We start from the raw sequence: 26,348 nt of genomic DNA on the forward strand, positions 1-26,348 counted from the left end.
GTTCCCTCCCTGTTCCCTCCCGGGGAGGCCAAGCAGGCCCCACCGACACCTGCCTCTAGGGACGCAGGAGTGCGCTCCCCTTCCCAGCCTGGCTTGGGCTGGAGGGCGGGGGGGGGGGGGGGGGCATTCTGTAGAGCATGGGGGTGCTGGAGGGCAGGGGGTGCGGGGGTGTGCTGGAGGGAAGGGGGGGATGGAGGGCAGAGGGGGGCTGGAGGGCAGGGGGCTGGAAGGCGCAGGGGGGTTGCTGGAGGGCAGGGGGTGCTGGAGGGCACGGGGGGGGGCTGGAGGACAGGGGGGCTGGAGGGCATGGGGTGCTGGAGGACAGGGGTGCTGGAGGGCGGGGGGGGTGCTGGAGGGAAGGGGGTGTTGGAGGGCAGAGGGGTGCTGGAGGGCATGGCGGTGGGGGGGTTCCTGGAGGGCAGGGGTCGGGGCTGGAGGGCGGGGTGCTGGAGGGCACCAGGGCGGCTGGAGGGCGTGGGGTGGGGGCTGGAGGGCGGGGGGGGGTGGGTGGGTAGGGCAGCCCAGGGCTGGGGGCGCAGTAGGAGCGCGGCCCCACGGGAGGCAAGACAGACGCCAGAGTCGCCTTGAGATCTCCTCTCACACAGCAAAACAAAACTGGAGAAGCGCAGCTCCACCTCCCCGCACACGTCAGGAAGGAGCTAAGCCTTCTGGGGACACGGGATGTGGGAGACGAGAAGTGCGGTGGCGCAGGGCCCATGGCACAGGGCCCAGGCGGTGTGGGGTGTGGGCCGCAGCCCCCCAGCCCCCTCCCCGGCCCCCCTCCCCGCCCCCTGGGACACCTGCTGGGCCCCAGCCCTGCCTGAGGTCTCCCTCCTGAGGGACAAGGGATGAGGAACGGAACATGCTTCCTTTTTAGGCACCAAGAGCCACCCTTGGCCTTGGCTCTAAATATAGCCAATGGGCGGGTGGCCTGCGGGGGTGGCCTGCGGGGGTGGCCCTGGGGTGGTGGCCTGTGGGGTGGCCTGCGGGGATGGCCCTGCAGTGGCGGCCCTGTGGGGGTAGCCTGCAGTGGCTGCGGTCCGCTCCCCCGCCTGGGAGCACGGCGCCCCGCAGGGTGACCATTGAGTGTCCCTGCAGTCCTTGAAGCCTGCCCCAGCCCAGCGGGGACCTACAGCTGCAGCCGCGGACTCCCTGGAGCTCGGTCAGGCATCTTCATTTGGCTTCTAGACTCAGCTATGCAAGTACGCACTCTGCGTGCAGAAGAAGGACTAAAATCTTACTTCAAAGGGCTCAGTAGCTTCCTGTCTCCCCCTTTCCCCCCAGAAACACCAGCCTCCTCGCTCCTCTGTCGCCGGCAGCAGGCAGCCGGCCTGTCAGGCGCTCCGGGCTCCCTACACATTGATGGCGTGCGCGTGCTTCTTGCACAGGGGCTTGTCCTTCTTGGAGTAGAACGGCTGTCCCTCCAGATTCACGTGGCACACCTGCAAGAGAGCGCGGCATGAGGCACGGCCTACCTCTCCCCGCCCCAAGCCCTGGCGGACTTTCTTTAGATTGTGTTTATTTATTCCTGAGAGACACAGAGAGAGGCAGGGACACAGGCAGGGGGAGGAGCAGGCTCCCTGCGGGGACCCAGAGGCGGGACTCGATCTGCGGGGTCACGACTGGAGCGACTGGAGCGGAAGGCAGATGCTCCCCCACTGAGGCCCCCAGGCACCCCTCACCACTCCAAAGTCTTAATGCCTAAGCAGAGTAGAGGGTCGAACTACAAAAAATTTAAGACTTCCAAAGAGGAGCGGGGAACTAAATTCAAATGAAATTAAATGGAATACACAAAATACAAAAGATGAAGATGATCCATCGATGCTCTCCAAAAGGTACAAGAAACCAATACAAACTCGTGAGTCACTATCCGCAGAGGTGATTAACATCCAAAAAAAAAAAAAATACCGTGAGTAAATGAACAAACCCGTCAGAAAAAATTATCCTCACTAATAATTAAAGGAAAAATAAATCAAAATCTCCGTGAGAGACCACTGGGTATCTGTTAATCTAACAAAATCAAAAAAACAAACAAAACCCCTCAGTCTTTTGTTACCTTTAATGTTACAAGACCGCAGCCAAAGTAAAAGAGGAAAAAAAAATACAAGCAACAGTCAACAATGCCAAGAGGGTCAGTCCTCCTTGCGCCCTGCTAGGAACACAGCCCAGGGAATCGCCCCAATCTCCTGTGGGGGATGCGGCAGCCAGAGGGAGCCCTACCGCACAGGAGGGGTTTATCTTACCAAACCTACTGCATGGGACAAGGTAGGCTCAGGCGCAAAACCAAAAACCACTAAAACGTCTCTCTGCAGGGAGACGATGACGTAAATTCCCGCCGTACGTTGTCCAGTGGGATGCGGTCACGGGAAAGGTCAGTCCAACATGGGAAATGGCATGCGGGGAGATACTACAGGAAACGAAGAGGCAAAGTTATATGTCCCTGTGATGACAACATATGAGGGCAGTTTGAAGATGGCGACATCACAGAAAGAAGAAAACCAAGTAATATTTGTTGAGGTTACGGAGGGTCAGGCAGGAGGCCAGACCCTCTGTCTGCATGATCCCATTAATTCTCACGAAGACGTACGGGAAGGTATGACTTTCCCCCATCTCACAACTGAAAACTGCAGCTCCGAGAGCCAAGTGTCTCGCTGAAGCCACAGACCAGGCAAGTTGGGGAGCTGGGTCTCCAGCTCCAGTTCGATTTCCCCACGCCCCCCAGCAAGAGGGGCTACACTTACTTGAAATTGTTCTGGGCATATGGACATGCACGGAGGTAGCCCTCCACGTTTGCTGGACTACGGGTGTGTAGGCCGGCCCTGGGTGCAGGATAGGCCAAGGTGTCGGAGTCTGCTGGGAAGTCACAGTGGCTGGGATGCGGCCCAGTGTCATAGAGGACACGGAATACACTATACAGGGAGCACAGCTGGGGGCCACAGCCCAGACACTGACATCAGAACAGGTGCAGGAAGGGCCGCTCTTGTGGCTCAGCTAGTGCCCTTGGGCTCAGGGCGTGACCCCGGGGTCCCAGGATCGAGTCCCCGCATCAGGCTCCCTGCAGGGAGTCTCCTTCTCCCTCTGCCTGGGTCTCTGCCTCTCTCTGTGTGTCTCTCAAGAATAAATAGATTAAAAAAAGAAGAAAAAAAAAAGATTCTCTCTCCCTCTCCCTCTGTCCCTCCTCCCTTCTCTGAAAGAGGTGGCAGGGAGAGTTCTCACATACAGAGGCACGAGGATAGACAAATCAGCCTCTCGAGAGGATCTCAGGTCTGCACGTGTGACGGCTCCGAGACAGCTGGAAAGAAAAGTGGTGCCATAGTGGGCCCCTGAGCCAGTGAGAATGCTACGCCTGGGATTACTCAGGGCTGCTGACGGGCCCTGGAAACCAATGACCTAAAACAAGTGACTGAGTGGCGCCTGGGTGGCCCGGTCAGTTAGGTGTCTGCCTTTGGCTCAGGTCGGGATCTTCGGCCCTGGGATCGAGTCCCACATCAGGCTCCTCGCTCAGCAGGGGAGCTGCTTCTCCTCGTCCTCCCCCATCCCTGTTCCTGTGCACGCTCTCTCTCTCTCTCTCTCTCTCAAATAAAGAAATAAAATCTTTAAAACACAGAAGTGGCTGAAAGCATTGCAGGTGGGCGCGGTGATGTTGAGTGTAACCAGGCTCTCGTGGGCTTCAAGCTGCTGGTGAAAACATGAAGTCGACTCCAAGGTCCGACCCTGAGGATGGGCCGGATGGAGACAGGCGGCTCCGGAGTGAGTCGTCAGCTGCCTGAGGACATCTGGGGCTCCGGCAGCGAGACCCCGCCTTGTCTGGGACAACGCTGCCCACTTGTGAGACCTCTGGGGTGAGCTGGAGAGCTACCAGGAGGGTAAAGACCAAGAAGGGAGGACAGGCCAGAGCCTCGGGGATGGCCCATTGATAAGATGGAGCTGAGGGCAGAAAACATCATAGAAAGGTCGGGCTCAATGTCCTGGCTGGGAGACTGGGGGATGCACGGTGGCTTCCTAGTGGAGACCCCCAAACTACTCAGCAGAAGGTCCAACCCGCGGGCTCCGTGGTCTAGTGACATCAGGACCTGGTAGGAAGGAGTAGTGGTCATGGCCAGTGTTGGAAGGCAACGAAACAGAGCAGCGGCCACAGCCTGTGGCACCGCCTGCAGGTCCTCTGCTGCCCTCCTCCCCGATGCCCACACCAGTGGGGACGGGCTGGAGGCCGGGAAGACTCCTGGGAAGAGAGGAGCCCCAGGAAGACACCTCTGACCCGCTGAGATGGGCCCCACATCCCTTCCTTTGGAACTCAAGTTCCAAAGCCAGGCAGGAGCTTAATCCCTCACCCCACTAGACACAGCCCTTCTCAGCCATCATTTTATTTTTTTACTTTTTTTTTTTAATTTTTTTTTACTTTTATTGTTGTTTTTCTTATTGAGAGAGAAGGACAGAGAGAGATAGAGAAAGGGTGAGCAGGGAAGGGGAGAGGGAGAGGGAGAAAGAATCTTCAGCAGGTTCCAGGCTCAGCACAGAGCCTGATGCGAGGCTCAATCTTGCAACCCTGAGATGGTGAGCTGAGCCGAAATCAAGAGTCAGACGCTGAACTGACCGAGCCCGCAGGGGCCCCATCTCAGCCATCATTTTATATGCCTGAGGCTTTAGAGGGGCTGTCTTGTTCTATAATTGCTTGTATGTGCCAACTTTGTTTTCCTTTCAAGATCCAAACTCCTTGATGGTGGAGATTTGTATTTCCCCAAACTCAAGCAATATTTGGTAAATTGAAGTAGCCTCAAGTTGTCTGCTCTCCTGAGATCTGACTTTTGGGAAAACAGCTTATCAGCTGGAAGAGCCAGTTCTGATCTTCCTAAGTCTGTTTGTTTTAGTTATAAGAAAACATATGTTCATCAAAGATGAGTTAGAAATATAAAGTGATGGAAAAGGACTCCCCTTGCTCCTCCCCCCAAAAATCCTCAGTTTTCCCATCAAAAGATTGCCTTCCAAAAATCAAAACCAAAACCATGTTCCTCTTCGGTACATCTCAGCAGGGCAGTGAGTGGCCCAGAGGCCCATCCTAGTGGAAGATGCAGGATTCACCAGGCTGAGTCTCCAAAGGACAGGATCTGCTTGGCTTCCCGGGTAGACCCTTTGGCAGCGCGACAGATCTCTCAGGCCTTTACTGGAACTTGCTTGTAATCATGGCCTGAACAACCCTATGCTCTCCTGCTCCTTCTGGTTTCTCTCTGGGGTTTGTGCCACTGTCAAGCTCAGCCAGACTCAGTGGCACAAGGGAGCAGCCTCAGGCTCACCCTTTGCCATGGTGCCCTCTGCATGTGACATCAGCCTGCCCTGAGAGCACAGACCTTCTGTGCCACGGCCTGCCCTGGACCTTCTCCAAAGTCTCTTGGATCCTTCTAGAAGTTGGGCCACCAGGCTTGCAGGCAGTGTCTTAGCCTCAGACAAGCCACGGCTTGAACGTAGGGGTCGGAGGGCCCTGCGGGCCTCGCTGAGCCACGGCTCTGTAGGGGCAACCCGAAAGCCCGTAAATTTTTTTTTTTTTAAAGATTTATTTTTTTAATTTATTTATTTATGATAGTCACAGAGAGAGAGAGAGAGAGAGAGGCAGAGACAGAAGCAGGCTCCATGCACCAGGAGCCCGATATGGGACTCGATCCCGGGTCTCCAGGATCGCGCCCTGAGCCAAAGGCAGGCGCCAAACCGCTGCGCCACCCAGGGATCCCAAATTTTTTTTTTTTAAAGCCCGTAAATTAACATTGTTGTCCCTCTTCGGTGGGGAGGGCCTGATGTAGGTAAAGGACCCTAAAAGGCCATTAGAAACAAATTTTCCAAAAGCTGGAAAATCAGTGTTTTGACTGAATTGTGCTGTTTCCTCCCCCAAATTCACATGCCGAAGTCCCGACTCCCGGGACCGTCAATCGACTCGGCGCGGGGACACACCGGTGACCTTATCCAGAAGCAGGATCTTTGCAGATATAATTAAGCTGTGAGTTAAGTAAGATGAGCCCTTAATCCAACACGACCAGCGTCCTTATAAGAGGAGAAGCATATAGAGACGGACGCATGGAGACCACCGCGTAAGGACACACGTGCAGTGGGCAGGCCACCGGGTGACCCTGGGGCCAGAGACTGGGGTCCTGCGGCTGTGACTCAAGGAACACGAGGACTGCTGGCAACGGCTGGAAGCTAGGCCCTGCCAACACTCGAAGCTGGACTTCCAGCCTCCAGAACCACCGAGAGCAGCAGCGTTTAGACACTGAAGCCATCAGACTGTGGTCATGTATGTAACCCCAGCCCCGGCAAGCGAAGGCTCAGAGTCAACACGGGGCACCCACCCCATCACCCCCTAAAAGGTGGAGTGTGGCCGTGGCGTGGAGCCCGGAGCGCAGCAGACTTTCTGGCGAGGTGGTCCTCTACCAGAAGTCTATAAAATTGTCCGGTCTAAACCACGTGGATGCCTTAGCCATTGCCACACTTCACCTCGAGCAGCTCTGCTAAAACAAACAGGACAGTCGTCGTCACAGCTCGCTGGTTTTCCCAAGTAAAGTCCAACCGATCACAGACTCACATTACAGGCCTTTCCCAGGGAGGAATAATTCTCGGATCTAAGCAGAGTCTCCATGTCAGTGAACTGACTTCCGTGTCCCCTCTCCAACCCCACCCCTCGCAGGGAAATGCGTCTCACGGGGAAATGACCCGGCCGTTGAGTAGACCTCGACGGCACATGGGTAAGAGTTCATCCTGGGCCCATGTCAAGGCAGCTGCCTGTCATGTCAGGAGCTCACACTACTTAGGAAAGTAAAGGGATGCAGGTTCTATCAAAGGAGACTTCTCTCAGCTTTTCATAGAATGAGTCAACGGGCTCCAATCCAGTGTTTCGGGGTGAAAATCTGGGGGAAAACGCTCAAATCGCTTCATCACATCCACAGCAACTGCTAGGAAACCGAGCATCATTTGCTGCTTCCAACTATGAGGGCCGTGCTGGTGAGGAAGCTGCTGGCTTGAAGATGCTGAGAGGACACCCTGTTTTCCTTAATGGAACGGGGAGCCACAAGGCCACGTTGGTTCCTAAGTAACTATTAGTAATAAAACTCCGCTAGACTGTGACATATGGAGGCGCCAGGGTACCTGCTGGCTCTTAAAAACCATCAGACTATCAGAATGTCACATTGAAAGGATGTGGAGAGCTGACCGCCCGGCCGCACTAGGCCCCTCCTGCCCCTCCTCGGAGAGCAAGAACCCCGGCCAAACACATACTGCGCAGATGAAGCAGGTGTCGTGCCAGGTATGCCCCAGGGCTTCGATGAACTTGTCGCCGGCCTCCACAGGGAAATCACAGCCATGACACTTGGTGCTGAACAGGTTGACGTAGTCTGAAATGAAAGGCAGAGTGAGGACCAGACCTCTGGGCGGGCTGGGAGAAGCATGCTGGCCACGCTGACCCGCTGCCACAGCAATGACGCAGCCCCCCAGTCACCGAGCTGGGGCAACGGGTGGGACCTGCTTGGTTCCTCGTCATCATACAGACAAAATGCTCAGCTACAGGGCTGTGTTCTTTTCCTTGCAATAATTGGCCCTGGGGTCATATGGATTCACGCTTAGTTGGTACTCTGTGCTGGTTTGATTTGCAAACACTTTCCAGATCTCTCATTAACTTTCTACAGGGTGATTTTCTCCTCTTTTCTCTGTCACCCAAACAGACCAATCACCCCAAAAAAGAAAAAAAAAAGATCATGTTTCCCAATAGCTATGCTTAATTTGGAAGGAGAGCCCTTAACATTTTTAGCTGTTAGACAGTATGTTCTTTGCCTGGCGGTTCTTTGGTCATTGGGCATTTGGGTTAATAACAAACTTCCGCTCCTGGAAACAATATTTGAGCTACTGCGTGAAGATGTGCCTCCCCGCCCCACATCACCGAAGCGGTAACAGTACCAAGTACTGTTTGTATGATGCTCTACAGTTTGCCAAGCGTTCCCGCACACATAGCCTCCTCCACCAGCATCTCGATGTCCCGATCTGTGGGTTAGTCAGTCCTAGTTTTCTTCCCACCCTCGACATGGTGCCTGGCACACAAATCAGTACCCGACACATACGTGTGGCCCAAGAGCGTGAATGGATGAACCAGTGAGTCAACAAGCCCATGAATGAACTTAATCTTCTAAAAAAGTCCCTCAGACATTGAACTTTCATTATTTTTCTGTTTTGTCTTGTGGATGAGGAAGCCGAGGCTTGCCAGAGTCACGGAGCTGAGACGCGGTGGGCCGGGTCCCAACTCCAATGCAAGGGCTGTGTTCTCTGGGCCCAGGGGGCAAGCGGCCGACCACTCAGTGCAGAACCTTCCAGATTCCTTCGGAGCAACCGGACGCCTCTCACAAAGCCTTCATTCCCCTCCAGGTGCCCTCGCCTCTCCTCGGCTCTGCCGCCCATGGCCTCCCCTTACGGCTTCCCGTCTCTGCTCCGACCTGTGGGCGGCGTGCGCGCTCGCCACCCCTGCCCGCGAGCCAAGAGGCAGTGTGCCACGGGGACGGTGGGTTTGGGTTCTGAAGAACCAAAGCTCTGAACTCAAGTCCTGGCTCTGTTCAGGAACCGGTCCTTCCAGAGGGAGTTGCCTAACCTCAGTGCCTGTTTCGGCATCTGCAGAATGGGAGCACGAAGCGGTACTCGGGTCCCCGGGCCCTGAGCCGTGGGTTTGCTGTGCGGGCTCGGGAAGGTCACGTATGTGGAGGGACTTGGCACAGGACTCAAAAACGTGGCTCTTACTGTGAATGTCTTTATAAATGACGAAAGGAGGGGAAGAAACGTGGTTCCGGGGCCTACTCGGCCCCAGCCCCATACTAATGCTTTTCTAGGTTTCCCGTTTGATCTTCACTGTGCAAAGATGCATTATTCCCATTTTAAAGACAAGGCAACTGGCCGCAGAGGTTCTATCCCACGGGCAGCACAGGGCCTGAGCTCCCTCCTCTTTCCAGGACTTCCCATGGTCTCTAGCTCTCTGTCTGCCTTTGAGCTCTGATACCTTCCATCTCTCGCCTACTTTTCCTGATGCATGGTTTCCCGGTCTGTGTCTGGCTGGCGTTTGCCATGTGCAAATGCTGTCACAAAGTCAGAGCAGGTTTATGACTCCTCTGTGCTCTGCAGGAGCCGGCGTGGGTGAGAAGCGGGGCCCCGGCCTGCCCCATCTCGGTGGGGTGGAGCCCCGCGCCCCTCCTCAGCCTTCTCGCGCCTCACTCCGGGCCCAGGTGCCCTGGGCTCTCTCCTCTACCTCAGGCCTGTGCAGGATCCAGGCCCGGGCCTGGAAAGCCCTCCCTGCCTTGCCTACCTGGATCTCCCAACCCTTTGGGCCAGGTCTTGCTTCCAGAAAGTCCTCGTCCCCCACCCTACCCAGGACAGCTGAGCTGGCCTTCCTGAAGGCTTCTCTGGGGTTTCCCTGCCTTCTCACCAGATTCGTTCATTCATTCAATCATTATCTCTTAACTATCCATTTATAGGCCAGCATATCGCAGGATAAGGTATCCGCTTGAGGTTTTTGAGGGCAGAGACCCACTCCTAATGCTCAGCGTCTTTCACAGTAACTGGCACACATTTGACGGACACGTGACGAATGGACAAATAAATGATTCGGGAAACCTTATTAATGATTCCTTCTCTCGTTGTGCAGCCTAATAGTAAAGCTCTTACAATGGAACGTCTAGTCTTGCCTGCCGATAGGTTTTTCTGCCTTGTACTTGATTCCGTATGGCCTGGAGAACTGCCACTTTGCTTTAAAATCTGGTAGCACAGGTCTTGATCCTAATACATTTTTTTTAAAGTTCACATATTTCATCATTTACCCCACCCCCTAAAAAATCTGAGAATATAATTGGAATTAAGTTTGTGCCTGTGGCTTCCCCACCATGAGCAAAATCTAGTTCCTCGTGTATTTATTTCTTTATTTCTCCTATTCGGTCTTTGTAATTTTCTTTGACTAACTCACTTATGCCCCAAGTTGAATTCGTACCCTGTAGTTAATGGATTTTATTGCTATTGTAAAAGGGTTTCCATCCATCAAATCACAGGTGCTCTCTCTGTTGAAAAAGGCCTTAGTGCTTTCCAAGAGCGGTGGTTCTCCAACGTTAGGATCACTCCAAGGGCTCACTAAAACACAGATTGCTGGGCCCCACCCATCAGAGTTTCTGATTCAGCAGATCTGGGGTGGGGCCCAAAGATCTGCATTTCTGTGATCCTGATACCGCTGGTCTTGGGATCATACTTTGATTCTCAAACTTAACTGAGTATAGAATCATCTGGGTGGAGGTAGAAGGGTGATGAAATTCTGCAACTGTAGGTCTGGGAATTGACCTTCTATACTTTAAAGCTTCCCAGGTGACCATGATGCCCCATCAGGTCTGGGTGCTGCTCAGGGACAGGCCCATCCGTGAGGGGAGCTGACCTTCCTAGCTCTCTCATTCATGCACAAGGGATCATATGTGACAGTGTCAGCTCATCGTGGTAGTTGACGAAATCTTTTTGAGTCTAGATCCTATCATTCTGCCATTCTCCCTTCTGTCTTTTCTTCCAAGTTGTTGATAAAAATGATGACAAGGTACCACAACGAGACACCACCTCACCCTCATTAGGATGGCTGCTATCAAAAACCCAGTAAAATAGCAAGTGTAGGCAAAGATGGAGCAAAATCGGAACCCCGTGCATGGTTGGTAGGATTGTAAAATGGTGTGAGGCTGTTATGAGCATAGTATGGAGGTTCCTGAAAAACTTAAAAATAGAAATACCATGTGACCCAGCAATCTTACCTTGGGGCGTATACCCCCAAAGAACTGCAAGCAGTTCATAGCAGCATTATTCACAATAGCCCAGAAGTGAAGCAACCAAAATGTCCATCAGATTGGGGGGGGGAGGGGCGGGTGTTACTATGGAGAGGGGCAGTGATGATAGTGGAAATCTATCATTCTTCTGCAAGCCTCAGACACGAATTCTAGAAGTTGTAATGCTTTTAGTCAATTAATAATAGCAATCCGGGTTTTTGTGGGTTTTTTAAAAGGTTTTATTTATTTATTTATTTATTTATTTATTTATTTATTTATTTAGAGAAAGAGCATGAGCAGGGAGGAGGGGCAAAGGAAGGGGGAGAGAGAGAGAATCCCAAGCAGACTGCGCACTGAGCACGGAGCCCAACATGAGGCTTCATCTCATGACCCTGAGATCGTGACCTGAGCTGAAACCAAGAGTCGGATGCTTAACCGACTGAGCCGCCCAGGCTCCCCAGTAACAGAGTCTGTACTGGCATGACGACACAGCTACCAATTATCTGCTAATTACCTAACAATTATCACCACACACTCCCAATAAGGGAAAAGACATTCTTACGTTCTCCGTTTTACAGATATGGAAACTGAGGCACTGAGTGACCAAGTAGCTAAGTCATTCAATGGGTGAGAGCTACAAAGAGATCTCAGCCAAGAAGCTTTTGTCCTACAATCTGTTGCCAGGGGAGAATAGTGTTGCTGCTCTGCTTGCCCCCTGGAGGGGCTGCGGTGTTCTCTCCCTCCTGACTCTCAAGTCTGCAAACTCCCTGTGTTTCTTTCTGCTCTCAGCTTTGCTGCGCAGGCGCCGTTGCTCTGTTTCCCTTCAGCAGCAGCACGCTGGCTTCTCCCTCTTTTACTTGGTGCTGATTTTTTAGTTCGATAGTCTTAACTCCATGTCTAGGCACCTCTGCTGGAATCAGCCTCGCATCCTCTTCCGGGAGAGGCAGTCTAAGGGGCACCTGGGCGGCCCAGTCGGTTTCTGGATTTCGGCTCAGATCATGATCTCAGAATAGTGCCATCAAGCCTGGTGTCCAGCTCCCCCCGGGGGATTCTGCTTCTCTCTCTCTCTCTCCCCCTGCTCCTGCCCCTTCCCCTTCCCCACCCCCCCCCCCACTCAGGCGCTCTTTCTCTCCAAAATAAATAAATAAGTCTTAAAAAAAAATAGGCCGTCTATGAATAAATGAATAAATAAATGAGAAAGTGGCTCATCAGCCAGGACAGCTAATTCTCTAATGGAGTGCTCCCTCTACAATAACTTATTCCAAGTTTTAAGGTAAAATGTAGCATTTTGGGGAACAGAGAAACTCTGAATTCGGGCAGGGAGATTACGAGACTCTGAAGGAACATCAGAGGAGCAGGGAAAGGGATTTTCACGGGCTTGTGCTTGAGGGTTGCCTACTTCCTGGGGTTAGTTCTCACCACACCGCGTGGGGCAGGTGTTTCACAGGCCCCTTTGTACAGATGCGGGCAGCAAGGCTCAGACAAGCTAAGTAACTCGTCCAGGGTCACAGAGCCAGCCTAGGGTGGAGCCTGAACGGAACCTAAAACGAAGTCCAGAGTCACAGCCTTTTCAAACTCCAGATCAAAATCATCTGGAAGGTTTCCCAGGTGGTTGCAAGATGCCAATGTGTGACCCACATATTTGGTGCAGAGAAGGGAACGGAGATTGAGCGTGCAAAAAAAGAGATGAAGAAGGCGGTGCTACGGGCCTGGCCCCCGCCCAGCAAAGCCCGATTCTGCTGCTGGGAGCCTCCTAAGGGTGCCCCGGAGTGCGTGCAGGCAGGGGTCCCCGTGCCGCCGCCCCCCCACGTGGGGCCTCCCCCAGGCACCGCGGTCCTACCTTTCTCACAGTAGGGCTCCCCGTCTTCCATGTGGAAGAGGCTGTTCCCGAAGGGCTTTTTGCAAGCTGCGCAGACGAAGCAGGTGGTGTGCCAAGTCTGCCGCAAGGCGTGCATCACTTCCTGGGGGAGAGCCTCAGCTCAGGCTGGGAGGCTGGGGGCAGCGGGAGCTGGGCGCCCTCGGCCTCCGCGGCCGCGTCCCGTCGGGGAGCAGGGCAGGTGAGCCCGGGAAGGGGGCCCCGGATGTGCGGAACCCAGGCCCGGAGGGCAGGGAGCTCACACTCGGGTAGCGCTTGCTGGGGACCGGGTTCTTTGACCAAAGCACCCTCGAGGCAGTTAGGGAAGCTGTGATTCGCCCAGCTTTGCCAGGAGGGAGCGGCTGCCAATGGGGGCCGAGCCACCTGGGCATGGCGGGGTCACCGAAGGCAGCCTGTAAATGGACGACTTGCTTTGCGGCAAGGGCCCCGGCACCCAGTCACCTCTGCCCCTGCGCTCCTGGGGCACAGCACCCACCCCTGCCCAGGACAGCAAGCGGCTCTCGCCGTCAGCCACTTCCTCCTCCTAGCTTCCCAATGGGGCCCCACGGAGGGGGTGGACGGGCAAAGACCAGGGTCGGGGGAGGGGTGCCACCCACTTACCCCCATGATTTTGGTGTTGCACTTGGCGCAGATTGGAGCAAAGAACTGCTCATAACAGCGCTCGCAGTAAACGTTGCTCTGCTCCTCCACGAAGCACACGTCCGCCAGGGAGGTCTTGCAGTAGGCGCAGTTGAACTCCTCCGGGTGCCAGGAACGGCCCATGGCTACCAGAAAGGGGCCCCTGGGGGAGCGGGGAACGGCACCTGTCAGGCACCCCGAAAGACTGGGGCCAGAGATTCTGGACCCCCAGCAGCGTGCAGACTTTGGCCCGATGACCCTGACTTTGTGACCGTTCTAATGAGCAAATGTGAAGTTTGGAAAAAGCTCTATGCAAACCGAGATTCATCGTTGCATCAATAACAATAAAGAGACAGTGGGGAGGGACTCCGGTATCTGCCGGTGGGGGGCGGGAGGCACGGGTACCCCGTCCTTCAGTGGACAGCCAATGACCGATGATCCACCGAGGAGGGCTCCCCTGCCCCGTGCGGCTTAAGAAGAAACGCGCCTTTGCCAGTTTGTTTAGCCTCATAAGAACTCTAACAGGTAGGACTGTGGTCCCCACTTTCAGATAAGGAGGCTGAGGCACAGAAAGGCGAGGTCAGCTGTTCAAGGCCGCAGACCCCGGGCACAGCCTGGGCAGCCCGGCTCTGGCCTAGCAGCCGAGCAGTGAGACTATGAGACGTTTTGCATTTTAAGTTTTACTTTTCTGAACTCTCTACGTCCGTGAAAGGACTGGGCTTCCTTCCAGGGTGGCTGCTGCCTGCCTCAGGCCTGAGCAGCCCTGGACTGTCCGGGAAAGACCCAGGGGCAACCCTAAGGGAAAGCTGGGTCAAGGCCAGCACCACCTGCCGGCTTGCAGCATGCCCACCAGACCCACCAACAGCAAGACCCGGGGTCCCCGAACCCGGCCTTGGCCCGGGGGCGGCCCTGGTGCCCGGCAGCCTGCTGGGAGCTTCCCCCGCTTACCTCATGCAGTCATCCCGACTCCCCAGGGACGTGGGTGTCCCACGGGTGTGGAAGCTGGAGCCCCAACGGAGCCAGACAAGCTGGCGAACCGGGGGAGGCTGAGGCCGCCAGTGGGCAGCCTTCGTGTCCCCCCCCGCCCCCCAGGGCTCAGGGCACAGCTGACCGTACCTGATGACGTTGTTGCAGTGGCCGCAGAGCGGGGTCCTGCTGCTGGCCGGGAAGCGCTCCGCCCGCTGCACGATGCCCCTGGCCAGGGGGGACACTTGGGGCCCGGGGGGGCCGTAGGTGGGGGCCCCTCGCGGCAGGGTCTGTCTGCTGGCCGAGCTGCTGCTCTTGCCGGGGGCAAACTTCTGAGAGAAGCTGTCGTCCGCCACCCACGGGGGACGGCTGGCCGACTCCACAGGGCCGCCACCGTAGGCCGTGGACGGCGTGGGGCTGTAGCCCGGGCCCGGGGCCGGCGAGGGGGTGTAGGGAGCTGGGCTGTAGCTGGGCCCCGGGGAGGGGCTGTAGGTCGCCGCGGGAACTGCCAAGCCAAAAACAGCCCAAGAAAAGCGCATCAGGAATTCCTTTCCCCCGTGCCCACCCTGGCCAGGGCCCCGGAATGGAGGCCTGTGACCTGCCGCCCAATCCCCGTGTTTGTGGAGGACGCGGTCCCCAACCTCTGGACGCCCAGTGCTGGACCCGGGAGCCCGCATGGGCTGGAAAGGGACGTCAAGTCTCCGGAGGCGCCACCAGAGGCCTGCAGGTTGCGGGGAGCGGGCCCGGCGCTCCTAGGTCCCCCGGCTGGGCTGGGCCTGGAGCCGGGCAGCGTGGCCTTGACCCCAAGTGCTCTTGGTTGCACCCTGACAGGCAGCGGGACACCCGAAGTGCCTCAGGCCCGTTCACTTGCTGAACCGGGACCTATTCCAGCCCTTGGGACAAAGGGGTGGTTGGATTTTTGGGTTCAGGTTTCACGTTTAGCCATAATCATCAGCTCAATTTGTACTGGGGGGAGCATTTCACCTTGGTTTGATCAGGGTGGGGGGTCTGAACCATTCAGAGGGAGCCTGCGCACAGGGGCTGGGGTGACACAGATTGTCTGGCTGCCTCTGGGAGCCCCTGCTCCCCGACATGGCTTTGGGGGGCACAGAGTAGGCCTGGGCAGCTGCGAGGACATCACCGTGAAGTCAGAGCACAGGACAATGTGCTGCGTCCCTTCTGGAACCCCTTCCTGCAGCTTTCCCAGAGCTGAAAATTCTTTTGGGGTGACGACACAGAGGAGCACTGCAGCTGCTCACCCGAGGCCCTCCGAGGCCCAGGCCCTCAAAACGCAGGCTTTGAGGTTCTGCCTCCTCCCACGTGGAGCCTGCACGCACATTCCAGCCAGGGAGGTTCCAGAAACCTCACCTGCCGTCCTGGGGGAAGCGTGTTGGGGCAGCTTCCCTCCATTCCCGAGCCTGCCCCTGTGGCTGCATACGCCGAGGGGTGCTGAGACAGACCCCTCGGTGTCCGGCTGGGAAGGAAGGTCTTGCTCAGGGGCTCACGTCCCCCCTGCCTCTGTCTCTCCCACCTGGCCCTCCTGACCACCTGGGGTGGCCTGTGGCCAAATGCTCTCCTCCCAGATGACTGGCCCTTCAGAGCCAGGTAACACAGGAACCAGTGCTGTGGGTGGGTGGATGGTGGGTGGATGGGTGGGGAGCGGGAGGGGTAAGTCCTCCAGGCCCCGCACTGGGGCCATCCTGGGAGCGATGCTGGCTTCGGAAGGTCACACCCTGTCTGTGAGGAATCCATCTTCTTCCCACTTACTAAGGGAGTGGCTGGGCTCCTACCAGGTCACCGGGCTAGTCTCCTGAACGGTGAGGTCACTGGGGGGCAGACAGAGCCAGTAAGTGGCAGAGTGAGTCTCCAAAACCATTCCTTTGCCACAAGCTGCCTCTGTAAAGATGAGTCTAATTTCCAGAAAATCTTGCTGCACCATGTCATTGAAGAGTAACGACCAACTTGGAGGACATCCTACGCACCGGCATCTGCGCAGCACAGCCCTAGGTCGGGGCCCAGAGCTACTGTGCCCTGGCCGTGTGTCCTTGGGGAAGTCCCTTACCCTCTCTGGGCCAGAATGTCCTTCTTTAAAAATGGCATTAATCATTCTTAGTACCTTGGGGGGTTATCATAAGGATTCGAGGGAACAAGGAATATAAAGTGCTTAGCCCAGTGCCTGGCACAGTGCATCACTTCACGTTAGTGAGGACAGTGACTCTGGGTCACCGGGTCTCTGGGCCTGGGTGGACTGTGAGCTCATCTAACTGCCTGATGGGCACCTGAGGGAACCGGTCCAGGGAGACTGAGGGGTGTTGGGGGTGGGGATGCGAGATGCGACATCCTGAACTCAGATAACCTGGGACTGAGTCTGTGGCCAGAGGTAGGAAGCATGATGCCCCTGCGTGCCTCAAAGGGAGTGGCAGGGACCTCCTGGAAGGACATGATGCATGCACTCTGCAAATATGGGAGGCCTAAAGTCGAAGCGTCAACACCCTTCCTAACAACCTTGTGTAGCACCCAAGTGCCCAGAGTAGGGGTTCTCAAAGTGCTAGCGGCAGGGGTGATGAGAGGAATGCCAGCAAGGAAACGGTGTGGGGATAGCTGATCTAGTAGAATTTCAGTGCAGCTTCATTCCTCTCTTTTACACATAATGGGGTCCTAAGCAAGATTTTGTCCCCTACTCCTTTGCTTTGTAAAGTGGGGGATCTCGGCGGAAAGGGATTAAGAACAAAGCCCCAATCCTGTGCCACTGCACAGCCCTCTGTGGCCAGTAAACTCTTGAGATGTGGCGAGTCCAAATGGAGACGTGCTACAAATATAAAACACACGCCAGATTTCAGGGCTTGGCTAGTGTAATGCTACAAAATGCCTCATTAATAATTATTTTATATTGATCATATATTAAAATGACGCTTTAAAGATATTGAGTTAAATAAAATGTCAACATTATTTTCACCTGCTTCCTTTTCCCTTAAAAATGTGGCTCACCAGGAAATCTGTTTTTACTGGGGCTGCCACCCTCATCAGCACAGCGGCCACCTGGTCTCGCTGCACGCAATGCTCGCTGCGACCCGTGAGGCCCGGGGTGCTTTCCAGCTGGTTCTGCAGCCGGAGGAGCGGAGCTGGGTGGGGAGCCTGGGTGACACCACAAGGTTTGGGGCTCCGATGTCCTGCTTAACCGCAGAACAGGCCGAGTATGCCCCTTCTAAATCGGGCCCTTGCCCACTTTCCTGCTTCCCTCCAGCAACGCGATCCTGTTCCCTCTGCAGGGCAGATTGTCCGCCCCCTCCGGAAGGCCTTCTGGGCTCCCCGGGCCAGCCTGGTCTGCACACCCCCAGCCCCCAGGGCTCAGCGGGTTGGAGGCCTGCGGACTTGGGCCCTGCTGGGGCGCGCTAGGGACCTCGGGTCCCGCTGTGCTGTGCTAGGGACCTCAGGTCCCACTGGGCTGTGCTAGGGGCCTTGGGTCCTGCTGGGGCTGCGGGTAGGGACCTCGGGCCCCCGCTGGGGCTGCGGGTAGGGACCTTGGGTCCTGCTGGGGCTGCGGGTAGAGTCCTCCGGCTGTGCTGGGCCGCACTAGGGACCTCGGGCCCCGCCGTGGCTGCGGGTAGGGCCGGAGGAGGGTAGGGCAGGAGCAGCGGCCGCCCCCCCCCCCCCCGTGGCCTCCGCGCCCTTCCCGCCCCTGCCCGCGCCAGCAGCCGCTCCGCATCCCATCTCCCATCTCCCATCTCCCATCTCCCACCTCCCATCTCCGGGCCGGGGCTGTTGCTATTTCTACCCGACGGGCTGAGGCCCGGCTAAATTAGAAGGTGCGGGTCCATCTCTAATTGGCAAGTTCAAAAGGCCCCTATCGCACTCGGGGGCCGCGGGGATGTGTAATTAAACAAGGTGATTTCCGACTCCTTCCAGGTCGGGCCTGCCCCTCCCCCCGCCCCTCCCCTTGCTCCCCCCCCGCGCCCCAGGTGCTCCCCCTCCCCTCCCCCTGCTCTCCCCCCCCCGCCCCAGGTGCTCCCCCTCCCCCTGCTCTCCCCCCCCGCCCCACGTGCTCCCCCTCCCCTCCCCCTGCTCTCCCCCCCCCGCCCCAGGTGCTCCCCCTCCCCTCCCCCTGCTCTCCCCCCCCCCCCCGCCCCAGGTGCTCCGCCGGGCGCCGCGCAGGCGCGGAGGAGGCCGGCGGGGTCGGGGGAGGGCGGGAGTGGCCCGGCCCGCGTCCCCGCGTCTCCCCGGGCCGCCTGCCAGCCGCCGGGCTCTCGGGACAGGGGACAGGGGCGGCGGCCGGGCGCCTCCTCCCCCGCGGGCGGGCGTGAGTTCACGTCTGCGCGGCCGCGGAGCCGCGGAGGGAGGGGCGGCCTGCGCCCGGCCCGGGGAGGAGGGGGCGGCGCGGGCCGCGCGTCTTCGGAGCCCTGCCGCCCCCTGGTGGATCCGCAGCCGACAGCCCGCGCCCGGGGCCGCCCCAAGGTGTCCCCGAGGCCTCGCCCGCGCAGGGAGCCGCGCCCCGCCGCGCCGAAACGCACCTGCTCCTGCGCGGGCGGGGGGGGGGGGCGGTGCAGAGCCTCACCTGCACAGGAGGAGTGTGTGTGCAGAGCCTCACCTGCACGGGGGAGTGTGTGTGTGCAGAGCCTCACCTGCACTGGGGAGTGTGTGTGTGCAGAGCTTCACCTGCACGGGGGGGGGGGGGTGCAGAGCCTCACCTGCACGGGGGAGTGTGTGTGTGCAGAGCTTCACCTGCACGGGGGGGGGTGCAGAGCCTCACCTGCACGGGGGAGTGTGTGTGTGCAGAGCTTCACCTGCACGGGGGGGGGTGCAGAGCCTCACCTGCACGGGGGAGTGTGTGTGTGCAGAGCTTCACCTGCACGGGGGGGGGGGTGCAGAGCCTCACCTGCACAGGAGGAGTGTGTGTGCAGAGCCTCACCTGCACGGGGGAGTGTGTGTGTGCAGAGCTTCACCTGCACGGGGGGGGGGGGGTGCAGAGCCTCGCCTGCACGGGGGGGGGGGTGCAGAGCCTCACCTGCACAGGGGGTGTGTGTGTGCAGAGCCTCACCTGCACGGGTGTGTGTGTGTGTGTGCAGAGCCTCACCTGCACCTGGGGGGGTCCAGAGCCTCACTTGCACGGGGGGGTGCAGAGCCTCACCTGCACGGGGGTGTGTTTGTGCAGAGCCTCACCTGCACTGGTGTGTGTGTGTGTGTGTGTGTGTGTGTGTGTGTGTGCAGAGCCTCACCTGCACCTGGGGGGGTGCAGAGCCTCACTTGCACGGGGGGGGGCGGGTGCAGAGCCTCACCTGCAAGGGGGGGGTGCAGAGCCTCACCTGCACGGGTGTGTGTGTGTGTGCAGAGCCTCACCTGCACCTGGGGGGGGTGCAGAGCCTCACTTGCATGGGGGGGGAGGGGTGCAGAGCCTCACCTGCACCGGGGGTGTGTGTGTGCAGAGCCTCACCTGCACCCGGGGGGGGGGCGCAGCTTCACCTGCACCCGCTGGGCTCACCGGAACTCCTCCCCACCCTCTTTCCCCTGGCCCCAGCCTCAAAGGGCAGCCGTGTCCTCCTCCCTGGCTCCCTGGGAGATCGTCCCCCATCACAGCCAGCTCCGAATTGCTCCCTAATCCTGTGGATTTGGAACCTCAGAACTTGGAGTCCCTGCCTCCCCAAGGACAGGGGAGGACACCTCCCGGGTGCCAGGTGCTGGGCCGCATGCTTCATTTCATCCCCAGAACACGAGGTCTTCGTAGCTTCCTACCCATTTTTCCAGAGCTGGGAATTCAGGCGGCAGGGATGAGGTGCTCCACCCAGGTGGGTGTGGGTGTGAGGCCCACTCAGGAGCCGGTGTGATGCTGAAGTGGCCCCTCCGCCCTGCCGTCTGGGTGAGGGCCCCCGCGGCCCCCCGCAAACACCCAGGCAAGCTATCTGCAGTTGAGGCCCTTGCTGCCCAGTCCCCAGCTGCCCCCCACATCGGCTCTTCAGCTCCCCTGGGGTCTCTCATTGTCCCTAAGAACTCCTGTCTGCCTCTGCTGTTTCCTTTACCTCATCACTTCTTGATCAACTCTCCCTCTCTTGCAATACACAGAGAAGCCCCGTCCCTGTCCCCATTCTTCCCCAAACGAGTCATCAGCGTCCTCACCCCACCACTGTTACCATAGGTAAGCAGAGTGCGTGTATAATAATTTGGGAGGGGGTGGAGAACAGTGGGAACACTACTGCAGGAGGAAGACGCCACCGTGCCCTTGTATTCAGGGTGGCCCTAAGAGAAAGTGTAATGTTCTCCACGAGAAGTGTGCCCGCACCTCAAATCCTATCTCAGCCACCCATGGAACTCGCACCAGGGTCGCCCTGGGAGCCCTTGTGACCACGGCCCATGTGTTTGGCCACTGGAGGGCACGGTTCACAGCCTCTCCTCGTGCCACTCCTTCCCCCCGACATGGATTCCTTGCCGGCGCGTCCACACACTCATTTATACCTTTACTCACGACCTGTGCTGAGCAGGCCGAGTCCTACGCCTGGGTCGGGTGCGGGGCGTACAGGGAAGAAAACCTGCTGCAGCCCTCACTGCCTTCCTGGGAAGGAGGGGCCGGTGCGGTCCCCAGCAGCGGCCGAGATGCCCACAGCCCTCCTGTGACACACCCATAGGCCAGGCACGCACGCCCCCTGCCAGCAGGGGACATACCAGCTACAGGGCTCTCAGCTGTGCTGCGGGGGACGGGGGCAGGGGTGCAAGCCACATTAGAATTGCCCTCGGGCTCTGGGGAGCCTCCAGGCCGAGTCCTCACGCCTGTGAGGGGCCGGGCAGTGATGCAATAGGGACCAGAGCAACAGAGCCACGGCCAAGTGAGCTTGGCTGGCCCTGTGCTGGGTCACCGCTGCTGATGGCGTCCCCCCTGCGCCCCCAGCACCCTGCCTCAGCGCAGGAAACCAGCACCAGGCAGGATGCGCATCAGGGCTGCAGAACACTGCGGCATTTTCACTGCACCTGCAGCTGCACCTTGCAGCTCTCACCGGCCCCACACTCCTGGAGGAGCTAGCTCCTGCCCTGAACCCTGGAGTCCTTCACCTTGAGCCTGGAGATGCCCAGCCAGGAACCCTACCGTCCTAGAGCTGGGCGGCGTTGTCCCTGGCTGCCACCTCCTCCCCAGGACCAGAGGCAGGCTCCAAGGACTCTGGCCCACACTGGGGGCGGGGGGTGGGGGCGGCTCGGAGCCTCATTAGCAGGGCGCCTGTGGCCACGAACACTCTGGGATGTGGCCGAGCAGCCACGTCCAGCCTGACCTCATGGCCTCCCCTCCCTTCTGCCTCTCACCTGGCTGGTAGACAGAAGGCCGGATGCTGGCGGTGGTGACAACCCGGGGCTTGGGCGCAGGGGCAGCTGAGGCCTCACTGTATGTATGAGAGGCGGGTGCTGGAGAGGTCGCCTTGGCCGGGCTGTAGGCAGAGGCCTGGGGCCTGAAACCAAGGGGGGAGGAGTTAGCAGCCAGAAGGACAGCCCCACCCAGGCCCTGGGGCCTGCAGCCCTGGCCCGGCTCCCCCATCTTCAGGAGCCCCTGCGAGGAGGAAGCCTGACAGAGGTCACTGGGGAGCTGCCCGAGATCGTGAAGGAAAGACCCTAGTGGCCTTGGAGGCGGGGGGAGCTGCTTGCAAGTCTGGTTAGAACATACAGTCCCCTGCTGGTGCCGCCACCTGGGGAGGAGTCACCAGCCACACGGGGGACATATGGAGGAAGCCCCTGACTCCCTGGGGAGCCAGGTGGGGCTGGGCCGAGCAGGAGCCGGCGAGGGGGGGCAGAAGGGGGGAGCTGCCCCCATCCCTCAGCCTTTGGACCTTCTGGGGCACAGCCACTGACCCCCATTCCCCTTCCTGCTGTTGCTGGAGGGAGCCAGCAGGCCTCAGGTCTGGGTGCTCCAGGGAGGGCTCCTGGGAAGCCGGGGACCCCCATCCCCAACACACACACACAAGTACATGCAGAGGCTTCTCTGCACAGAGTTGGCCTCTTCCCACGGAGTTGGCGGCCAAAGGCTCTGAGCAGCCTCTTGCCCCTTATGACCCAGGAACCATGGGATCTCAGGGCCGGGGTGGGGGTAGGGGGGAATGTGCCCCAGTTCGTCACCCGCCCTCAGGAAATGCCATACTGGGCCCCTCCCCTCGGAGAGCTAAAGGCTGCAAGAACTGGGGTGAAGCAGTGTGTGCAACTTCATCTCATTCCCAGTTCCACTCGTCAGTGAACAAGCCCCCCCCACCCCCGCCCTTTTTAAAATTTAAAACAGAAGGACACCTTATAAGCACGCCCTTGGTCTCTCCCTACATCTTTCAGATCCCGTTGGGGACCACAGGTGCACACCCTGGGCAAATGGGGCCTTGATGGGGATGCTAGTGACCCCCCCTCCCCTGCCGCCAGCCCATGGCTTCCGCCTTCCTTCCAACTGCTCCCCACGGGCTGGGGCGCTGGGCAGAGTCAGTGGGTCAGGAGCCACCTTCTTCCCCAGGAGGGGTGGCCCTGGCTTAGATCCCACTGCCAAGCTCCTGAGTGGATCCACAAGGGCGTGCGGAGCCCCCGATGGTACAGAGTAGAAGCAGCCCTGAGGCCCATGTCCCAGGCTGCGGGGAGCACACTTACCGTGCCCAGTTACCTCTCCTGGTGGGGCCGGGCCGTTGTCTCCCCTCCCTGAGCCTGCCTGCCCTGCTCTGCCCAAACAAGTGCAGGAGGGGCCTTACTGGAGGGGGCAGCACCGAGGGGTGCTCAGCTCCCACGGAGGCAGGAGGAGGCTGGGGGTCAGGGAGCTTAGCCACTCTCCGTCGTGGAGGAAGCTTTGCCAGTACCCCGGCAGCCACAGGTCCTGTGTCAGGGGTTGGCACTGGGGAAGGAGGCAAGGATGGAGGCGAGTCCCCATGCCCCCCACGGGCTCCCGGGGCATGGTCCCTTCTGCCCCACACAACGCTGGAGCTGCCCCCTGAGCCGGGCCGGCATCTGGAGCTTCTCCATCCGACTGGGGCGCATCTGTGCACCTGCTCACATAACAAGACATTCCTTACCCCCGCGAGCTTTCTTCCGTGTGTCCTTACCTGGAGAGACTCGTGTGCAGGGGGCAAGGGACGCGCTAAGGGACCCCAGGAAGCTGGAATCCAACAGCCCCTTGGAAGCCCAGGCGGGCTCCCCCTGAGGCTGGAGTGGGGCTGAGCAGCACCGGGTCCTCGTGGAGCTGGGGGGGGGCGTGGCACACAGGCCCACGGGCCACTCTGCCCACCTGCCGTCCTGCCTCCAGCCGCGCCAGGGACCTCTGAACCCCGCCCCAGGGAACCCTGGACCTTGGCAGCGAGACCCTGGGAGGGGAGCACGGGACACTGGGAAAGCAGCTTGACAGCTCGAGGTGCCCACAGAGGGTCGTCCGTCTGGCAGCAACCCCACGACCCCCACCCCCACCCCACGCCCCAGCCTCGACTGGGAATGCAGGAGGTCAGACTGAAATGCGGCAGCTCCCGACACTCAGGACACTCTGCGGGCCAGGGGGTTTGTGCCCACTGTGTCCCCATCCTTAAACACAGATGTTGCGTCAACGTCTTAGCAGATGAGAAACTGAGCTTCAGAGAAAGTAAGTCATTTTCTGTAGATTAGAGGTGGTAAGTGGAGCAGAGATTTAAGTCGCACGTCAGGTGCCTCTGGTGTCGCTCGCTCTCTATCAAGACAGCAGAGAGGGTGAAGGAAGAGGGCGCGCCAGTCACTAAGTATCTGCCCAGACCTGACCCACTTTACATGGTCGGGTCAACACTGCCTCTGCTGCCTCCTCCAGGGAGCCTCCCTTGACTTCCCCAGGCCATAGGGACAGTTGCCATTCTTCCCTTTATCCGGGTGGTTCGGGGCCTCTCTTTATTATCTAACTGTGTGTGTCTGTGTGTGTGTGTGTGAGAGAGAGAGAGAGAGATAGAAGGAGAGACAGAGGTAGAGGGAGAGAGGGGGAGACTTTGCCCCCGTCTTCAGAACACGTGCTGGACGCAGGGCAGCACAGCCCCGGCCCCGCACTGAGCCCCGCAGTGACTCCCAGTCTCCCCTTCGCTCTCAGGACCAGCCGCGCTGGGTCTGGCCCCCCAAGGACCCTGGGGGCCTCGCCGCCTTGGACCCAGCAGCCAAGGGGTGGACGTGGGCAAGGCCTCTCCTGCCTCCCGGCAGAGGGCACGGCGGGCACCGTGGGCAGTTACCTCGGGCTGTCCGCAGGGCTGGAGGTGGGGGTGGCGGTGGCGGCACGGGCAGCGGCTGTGCTCGGGGGTGGCGAGGCTGCACTGCGGGGGGCGGCAGCGGGCGGCTGGGCAGAAGCGGGCAGCAGCGGGGTGGCAGCCTGGCTGGTGCACACTGGAGCATGCTCAGTGGGGGTGCTGATGAGGCGGGACCAAGAAAGACAACAGGTCAAGGGGGCCCCCGGCATGAGGGGTTGGGGGCTGCGGCAGAGGCAGGCTGGGCGGAAGGCACCATCCACACTGCAAATGGAGTAGAATCTTCTGGAAGGCGTGTTTCCGGCTTCAGGAGAAAGCTCCCAAGGGCCCAAGAAGGAAGGGTGGCAAGCACTTGGGGGACCTCAGGACCACCAGAAATGGTCTCCAGCCTGGCGAGTCCCCCCCAGTTTCTGGGTACGTCCTAATTCATCCTTCTCGGTCTATACTGTGTCTATACTGTGAAGATACAGCGTGGTGGGAAAGCGGACTGCAGTGCCACCCGGGGCTCCGCGCCCACCCGTCTTCCTGCCCCTGCCTGTGTGGGCGCTACAGGCACAATGTGGGCCTGAGTGTGCCCGGAGGTGGATGGACGCGGGCGGCCAGGTCGACGGCACCTGGACCAGAGGGGCGGCGGGGGGATTCCAGAGGACAGGCAGCCGTGTCCCCGACTGGGAGAAGCCCCGGGGTCTCCCACCTGTGCTGGCTGCGGTCTGGCCAGCAGACCCAGGCAGCCCAAGGATCCCCAGGCCCTGGGGGGCCTAGGGGCTGGGAGGCTGCCCCACGTCCCCAAGGGACGGGCACATGTGGGCCCTGCAGTGGGGACGGAGAGGTGCTGCGCTGCCAGCGTGGACAGGCTGCCCGGGGGGGGGGGACGTCCCAGCAAAGGGCGCCAGCAGCCGGGGACCAGGTGCCCACAGGCCCACCCACTCCCGGGCTCCTGTAAGAGCTTGTCCTCTTGGCCAGGCCGGGCACAGGAGAGCGTCGGAGCCTGTGGCGACGGGACTGGGCTCCTGCCATCCGCTCGGCAGGGCACCATAAAGATGCAGTTACGGGAAAGCAAAGAAATGCACGTTCTCTGCTCACGAGAGTCTCTGCACAAAGACTTGTAGTTGCTGCAGTAGCAGCAGGACACACAGCTCCGGCAGGCGGACGAGACTGCCCAGGTGCCTGAGTCACTGGTCCTGCTCCTACCACCTGCCAGGCACGCGCGCGTCCTTCGTCCTCACAGCAACCCCCGGTTACGGACTGTTTCACCCGCTAGGGAGTGGAGGCCGAGGCAAGGCAATCGTGCAACCTGAGCCCGTACTGGTGTTGCCTGCAGGATCCCAGTGACGTGCAGTAGTCGGGGGCCTTACCCAGTGCCCCACGCGGAGCCTCAGGGAGAAAGAAACTTCTTGTGATTAGCGAAGCAGACTCTTTGCCCAACAAAACACACTCTTCCCCCTTGAGGACAAGCGGGATCCTAACCTCCCCTCTGGGGGTGCTTCCCGGGCCTTGTGCTCAACGACTGAGCAAGGATCCCCCCGTTTGACCCCTGCCACCGCCCTGACCGACGGGCATCGCCCTCCTGGCTTTAGGGGTGAAGAGCCCGAGGTCCGGAGAGACCGAATCTCCACTCCGCGGCGCACGGAGCCCTGGGGAGGGCTCGGGGGGGGGGGGGCTGGGGAGGTGTGAGCCCTAATCACTGCAAGCCTCAGCCTTGAGGAAGGCGGGCTGCCCGGGAATCTTGGTCGAGTGTGGCCTCAAGCTCAGCAGGTCTGGGGGCCGGGAGTCTACACTGCGATCGGCCCGCTCTGAGCTCGTGGCACCACGGAGGGCCACGGAGCACCATGGAGGGAGGGCTACGGAGGGCCACGGAGGACCACGGAGGGCCATGGAGGACCATGGAGGACCACGGAGGGCCAC

General features: G+C 59.3%; 1 protein-coding gene across 4 annotated transcripts in view; it reads right to left on the reverse strand.

The window, feature by feature from the left end:
• Positions 1-243: 243 nt before the first annotated feature.
• The window catches only part of LDB3 (LIM domain binding 3), a 55,519-nt gene continuing 29,414 nt past the window's right edge, over positions 244-26,348 (reverse strand). The window contains exons 9-15 of one of the 4 annotated variants that reach the window (XM_055325142.1): positions 24,432-24,605; positions 21,544-21,686; positions 14,413-14,767; positions 13,279-13,459; positions 12,643-12,763; positions 7,258-7,373; positions 248-1,442 (exon numbers count right to left, since the gene is read on the reverse strand). In XM_055325142.1, the coding sequence (XP_055181117.1) occupies positions 1,353-1,442; positions 7,258-7,373; positions 12,643-12,763; positions 13,279-13,459; positions 14,413-14,767; positions 21,544-21,686; positions 24,432-24,605 (1,180 nt within the window). In that variant the 3' untranslated portion in view covers positions 248-1,352. Of the gene's footprint in view, positions 1,443-7,257; positions 7,374-12,642; positions 12,764-13,278; positions 13,460-14,412; positions 14,768-21,543; positions 21,687-24,431; positions 24,606-26,348 lie in introns of all 4 variants that reach the window. The other 3 variants (XM_055325137.1, XM_055325138.1, XM_055325139.1) reach the window with 3 other exon arrangements.

This window comes from Nyctereutes procyonoides, unplaced genomic scaffold (assembly GCF_905146905.1).
Source record: "Nyctereutes procyonoides isolate TBG_1078 unplaced genomic scaffold, NYPRO_anot_genome, whole genome shotgun sequence".
In the NCBI taxonomy this organism is placed as follows: domain Eukaryota; kingdom Metazoa; phylum Chordata; class Mammalia; order Carnivora; family Canidae; genus Nyctereutes; species Nyctereutes procyonoides.